The sequence below is a fragment of the Drosophila obscura genome, unplaced genomic scaffold (genome assembly GCF_018151105.1).
Source record: "Drosophila obscura isolate BZ-5 IFL unplaced genomic scaffold, ASM1815110v1 contig_192, whole genome shotgun sequence".
Classification (NCBI taxonomy): Eukaryota; Metazoa; Arthropoda; class Insecta; order Diptera; family Drosophilidae; genus Drosophila; species Drosophila obscura.
Window position 1 is genome coordinate 2,260,984 of NW_024542781.1, and position 6,915 is coordinate 2,267,898.

Here is a 6,915-nt window from a genome sequence, read left to right on the forward strand (position 1 = left end):
GTTTGTGCTGCCACAAGAAGGAAACTGTAGCCGACACATTGGGGCCTTTGAGCAATGCGATATGGAGCTGCATTTCAGTTTAAAATATCAACAAGTTTCGGATTAATTTGCACGCAATGCTGCAGCAGCTTTAACCTGAATAGGAAGCCTTTTATCTTATATATATTGATGACTCTACGAACTTTTCGCTTTTATAGAAAAAAGCTTAAGGAAATTGGGTTAATTTAAGGCAGCCGTGGCACAATTTTTGCGCAATATAAAGTAAATATATTTTACGTCCAAGCCTCGTTACGCTACCAGACAGGCAAACACGCCCAAGGAACCAGAGCAAGCAAACAGAAAGCCAGGTTGAAGCGTGCCTAACTGGCAAAATATTTAAATGGCCAACGAAATTAGCAGTGGTTACGCAAAAAGGGGATGGCCATCCCGACCCTGCCCTGACCCACCCTTAGACGACTTGACAAACAGCAAGAAAAACTTCAAGGACAGTCGCCCGACGCTCACGTGCGGCCCAAGTATGCCTTAACCTAGGCTATAAATAGTCAGGCACGCTGCCTAGACAACCGGATTGGAGGCCCAGCCGTACTCCGTCGTGTCCCAGCAGTGCCTGGCACGGATCAGTGCAGCCAATTCGGCGGTTAAACGGTTTGAGTTGAGCACGAGACTGTTTCAGTAACGCGGCATTTGCTGAACGCAGCGCTACTTCCGTTCTCCCAGCTCTCAGTAGAACGATCCCAAAGGAAACCAAGGACTGGAAGCAGCACAGACACAATGACGACCAGCGATGAGATGGGCATGGGGGGTAACTTCTGCCACGACCACATCCAACATCCCCTGATGTGGTGTGACGAGAAGAAGCGTCTCGTGGAGCGCAAAAATGCGGAGGAGAGCCTACGCATGTGGCGACGCCGAAAAGCGGAGGAATGTGCTCGCAAGGAAAAGGACAAACAGGAGGTGGGTAGCCGAACAGAAATAAAAACGGTGGCACACAGTGCGTATGTGAAATGTTTAGACGGTTGAAATATGTTCTGGATTTCAGCGAATAGAGAGAGTGGATCAATGTTTAAAGTTTACAGTGTGGCATACCTTATATGATTCCATCATGAGAAGTCCCAAACCAAATTTTAAACATATTATTTTGTGTTGTTCAGTGGATGGTATGCCAAAGCAAAGAACTCATTAATGAAATATGCCAAAAATTTCCCAGAGACTTCTGGAAGAAAACTTGAATAAAACTTTGCCCAAGAACTTCGAGAACGAACCTACGACAACCAAAGAAAACTTCTTGAGCTTACACCCACGCGATTTTAGCGAATTGAACGGAGTTCAAAGACCTGCCCCAAGCAACATGTAATACATCAGTTTTTCGTGGATGTGGTTCAACAAACCCTTTGACAATTTTGACTTTAGTAATCAAATCATTTCGTCAGACGAATGCCCAACCAGAAACAGCTTGGGTACGTACCTTGCCTTGCGTGACTGAATTCCTGTCTGATTCTTCAGAAATATCACAGTGTGCAGCTGTGCAAAGCCCAGAACCGAGCCGAAATGTGGGTGAAAAAAATCAGTGAAAATGCAAATCGCGAGGCGTTGCAACTATAACAACAACCTACAAACAAAGTAGTTGTCGGGCCTGGCGACAGGGCGCGGGGGAATGGCCAATTTCCGTAAACAAACAGCGGAACACTCGGGGAAGAGTGACACACTGAGATGGGCGAGGAGGCAGGTCACGTCGCGTCGAGTCTGGGACCCGTAAATAGGCTGCCAACAAATCGATAGAGCATAACTCGGTTTTGTAATCAGTGTCTGAATGGCTGAACACTGGAATACATTACGTACTAGGGAATTTATTTAATTGGCACTCGTTATGCATTAAGTACGGATTTGGGAATACTGAATACATCATACCATAATACGTATATTATATGCGGATTAAGGGGAATTAGACAGACAATTATACATAATGTTGTGTGCAATTAATATCTCTCGAACGACACCTGCCTGCTTTCAGTACTACGACCTCTTCCTACAGCATTGTCCTTGGGGGAGGCCTGGTGGAGGAGCTCCCAATATAGAAGTACGCCGCAAGGATATCACAGCCGTTGGTCTTCATTCCACACCAACCGTGGTAAGTAGTCCCTCTTCAGCTGATTCCCAAAGCTCCCACCCAATCGAAAAGTGCATTCCTCAGACCACTGCCCACCGGATGAACTCCCTGCAGCCGTGTCGCTACAATGAGTACTTTTCTGTGCAGAAAAAGTGCCAGAACAATCCGCTGGCTGCCTATCATCAGCATCATCATCACCATCCGCCGCCGCCTCCGCCAGGGGGTCGCCTGGGCCATGCCCATTCCATACACCATCTACAGGAGAGCGGACCCCGGAGCAGCACCGTGACAATCTGTGAGCGGGAGATACCGCACAAGCACGGCGCTGGAGTGGGCGTCGGCCTGGCCAAGAATGCGAATGGTGAGAGTCTGCACATCCAGCTGAAAGAGCATCCCTCAATGTCGTTTCGCAATAAAGGACACGTGGATATCGAGCTGCGGTACAAGCCCTCGCCGCCCTGCAAGGGTAAGCCGCTGCTCGAGAAGATCGTCGTCAGCGAGAGCGACCAGCGGTGTCCGCTCCAGGAGAAGCTTGCCTCGCAGAAGAAGCGCCTTCAGGCGAAGCTGGAAAAGCCGGTGAGCGGCATTTATTACGCTTCCAGAGGCATGGCCTTACTAACTCTGTATGGTTTTCTTCTTGTTTTAGCCCTGCAAGGAGCCGTGGGGCAGGCCAGGGCCTGGAGGCAAGCCCTGGCGCAGTCCCAAAGAAGTGGGAAATACATTCATGAAATCGCTGGTAAGGAATCCACGATGCCAATCTTAGCTTTTGGGTTACAAGTCCCTTTCTTGCAGGGCTGGACAAACAAGGAAATGCTGAAGGAACTTGATCAGGACAATCCTGTGACTCCGGCGGAGAAAAACACATTCCGCAAATCGAGGCCCAACAAACCGCCGAAGCCGCAGCGGTGCTGTGAGCTCTGCACCTGCACCTGCCCCGCCATGAACAGCCCGCCGAAGCCACCGCCGCAAGGTAAGAAGGCGCTGCCGCCTGCCCCACCCAAGATGGTGCACCACCTGAAGCCAGAGGACTGCAAGCCCATCAGGCTGTGTCCACGCATGGCTCGCGGACCGTGTCCGGGGAGCACCAGCACAGCCACGCCCAATGCCAGCGCCACCAATGGCGGCAACGATTGTGGCGAGGGCGGTGGCGTGGAGCTGGTTCCACTGTTGGCGCGCAGACGTGGCATGCACCGGCCGATCAGCCTGTCCAGCACGGATGTGACCAAGAGGACTCCCTCGCATGATAGGTACGCATCCAAGCACAAGCCCAAGAACAGTCAACCGACCCAGATCAAGTGCATCAACAGCATCATCAAGAACATCGGCCTCATGAAGCGGCTGCCCAAGAATTTGAGCTGCAAGCTGCAATGTTGCAGCTGCGATTGCCCCACAGCCACGGCCACGGGCTGCTGCCTCAAACGGCTTACATTGCACATTCGTTAGGCATTTGTCTCTGTCCAGCCCCATTCCCCCTAGCATAGCACCCCCCACATTTTCATTTCCGTTTCTCATTTGCTTGCTCTGCGCCATATTGAAAAACAAAGATAGCAAAACAGTCCGCTTTCCACTTACCCGACCCCTCGTCTCTTAAGCCTATCATTTTGCATTGTTAATGGTTTTTCTACCCCCACTTCTTCTCGGCTCATTCAGCAAAAAGAAAATATCCATTGTAATCCAAGTGAAAGTATAGCAACCAAAAGAGCAAACCCAATCTCACCAAAAAACCAAAACTAAACCAAACCAACAAAAACCAAATCATAATACCAATCTTCTATGTATCCCCGTGCAAAACGAACCAAACCGAACCAAACCGAAAATCGTTTACAATTCCAAAAACCCTGAAAACCAAACCAAACCAAACGTTAAAAAATGAAATGACTTAATAAACCAACAACCAACCAACCAACCAACCAAAATTGCTGCCCACCAACCCATGAACATCATCTTCCACATGCAATTCGATGCAGGATTCAAACGGCCGCCGATATGCGCTATCTCCACGACTTGAATGTCCAAATATCGCAGAACCGACGCTCCGTTTCCGTCTCGAAGCAACTGGACCGGGACCTGTGCAATCAGCATTTCGACACCTTCGAAACGTTTTGGGGACGACCAGGACATGGGGCCCGCGGCGACCACATCAACAAATTAAAACTGGACAATCTGCTGTACGGCGCTAGCGAAACCTTCTAAAGCACTTGGTCCAGATGGTGGGTGCTTGGATACATGGATAAGGTTACGGACACGGCCATGGGACACACGACCTCCCCTCCTCCCCCAACAAACACCCATGTCCATTCAGTCCGTTGTGTTGGGGCATTCCTATACGGCGTACGGCTCGTAGTTTTTGTGTTCGGCAAATCATTTGCCCAGAAATCAATCGATGCCACGGTCCAGAGGAGCAGGAAAAAAACTATTCCAGTTTAGCTGATAGAAAAAACGGAAAAGAAAAACTTTAGGTCTTTTTTCGTGAAATTTTGCCAACTTGCAGCCAATTGTAAGTTGACCAAAGTTTGGAAAATGTCAGCTGGGTTAGCAGTATGAGGAAAAGCCAAGGTGGGGAAAACTAAAACGGTTGAAGGTAAGGAGCGATATAGAAAATCACATTCCATTGTTAGCAATTGTCGTCCATTTAGTTAGTTTTGATAAATACCAAATAAGATTTAAGCAAAGTCAAGCCTTAGTTCGGCTCTGTCGATCATTCAAGCCCCTTCTGAAATTATGAGATAAATTATAAATTAACTTTTGTAGTATGACTTTTGACTTGTTTTAATTTCTAATACGACATTTATACTTTCAATTAATTACCATCTGTTATGAAAATTAATGTATTTAGTTTTTAGCTCCTTAATTTCTAGTAATGTTTACTTTATTCATCTTAAATTAAATTAAACTCAAATATAAATCATATTTCAAAAGACGTGTATTTAAGTTTATTAAAAATAATTATATATAGACATGTGACATATTAATACATCAATGTAAATATAATCAATAAATGTGCAATTTAAAAATACAATCTATTTTCTTCCTAACTCATAAAAAGGGAAATGGGCAGCCTTCTACAATCTACGATCAGACGATTTGTAAGCACTATGCTGATTCATAAAATAATCTATGCCCAATAGTTAAACAGCGCTCACAATTCTCATTCCCATGATTCCGGACGCTCGACAAAAACACTAAAATTGTGGGCGTGGGTGTGGAATCCCCTATGGGAAATTTTAGTCAATTTGTTTCTAATTTGATACAAAAATATAATATGATAGCTCAAAATTATTTCATACATATGTAAGTGAATCTACATACACCCTTACATTTCTTGTACATAGCAGCGTAATTTTACACGTCTTGTACATACATCATTAGCCAGTGCTGCTAAAACCTCAAAAAAGGGGGTTTGAAACTAACTTAGCACTTGCACAATATGCCCAGAACTGTACTTTCTGCGCGTCACTCCGCCAACAAATCCCCAACTTAAAAACTCAACCACCACTTAGCTCTCCAGGAAAAGATTTTTAACTCAATCCACAAAAAAATACTGACAGACACCGCAAATGTCGAGTCACGTTCTTGTCATTTATTATTTTAGTTTTATATTAGCCCAGAGGGTATATAACACACAACACATGATATCTGCACTGTCGCAGGAGTGGGGATAATACACATAAGCCTAGTGTGGGGGGTAAAGTGTTGGCGGCTTAAAGCGAGTTTAAAACGTTTTGGCAAATGTAAATTGTAAAAGTTTTTAAACTAAGGTGAGACGGGGGTCGAGGGTCTCCTGCTAAGCCCCTTAATCCGCGACAACATTAAAGTGAATGATGCTAATGCTCTTTCATCTGGTTTAGTGAAAATGGGAGAAAACATTTGTAATAACATCATAAGACACGGTAGCCGGCTAATTTGATTGCATTTTGCAATTAAACTTTGCCAAAAACCGGGAACACAAAGCCATTTCAAGGTTGGTTGAACCCGCATACAGCCATGCCTAGCACTCGAACTTTACGCTGCGCTTAATTAAATGAAATTGTTCCTAGAACTTAGTTTCATGGCGCCTAATAAATAGATTATGTTTTAATTTAAAAGTACGGAAATGCGCAACGTCACTTGCAGTACAAATGTAAGTGTTTGTGGTCCGTGTTTCTGTGGTTCCAATGGTTGAGACAAAATTTTTTGCTGAACAGTTCTTATGGGCCAAGAAAGTTGGTTAATCAAACTGGCTAATTGGAGACATAAGAAACCTATATATATACATATATGCGAAGGAGGCAGACGGCTAATGATGATGACTTTCGACCCCAGCGACTTGGGAAATAGCATGAATCAGGCCTGCCAAAGAGAAAAAAAAACCGACGAAGTACCAAGCGAAAAAATCAAGAAAATATTTGCATGCACCGTGAACAAACAAACCGGAGACTTAGGCCCTAGGCCCATCTGTCCATTGCTCTTCCTCCCTACGCCAACACGTGTGTTTGCTGTTCTCCACGCACGGCAAAAATGGCTGGCAAAAAAAAGAAATGGGAATAAGCCGCCATGGCTTTGATGTCGAGCGAACCTGAGCCACACGAAATGGTATACAAGAGAAAGCGGATAGCGCCCGAAAGGAAAATAGATTTCGCGCAGAATTTAGGTTTTTAAAGTGGTATTGGTACAGAAATCTGTTGGCGATTTCCGAATAATTGTTGATTGTTTTTTGGAAAACGCTTATTGGTGCAATTAAAACGAAAATATCTAACAGAGAAACGAAATCCATTCATTTAGAAAGCTGTACAACAATACCAAATCCTGGTCAGTTTTATTCTCATTAA

At 45.2% G+C, this 6,915-nt stretch overlaps 1 protein-coding gene across 1 annotated transcript; it reads left to right on the top strand.

The window, feature by feature from the left end:
* Positions 1-771: 771 nt before the first annotated feature.
* Positions 772-3,550, top strand: LOC111074899. Its single transcript, XM_022367878.2, has 6 exons — positions 772-954; positions 2,012-2,128; positions 2,192-2,468; positions 2,526-2,683; positions 2,754-2,843; positions 2,900-3,550. The coding sequence occupies exons 1-6, from the start codon at positions 772-774 to the stop codon at positions 3,548-3,550; spliced, it is 1,476 nt and encodes a 491-aa protein (XP_022223570.1).
* The last annotated feature ends 3,365 nt before the right edge of the window (positions 3,551-6,915 follow it).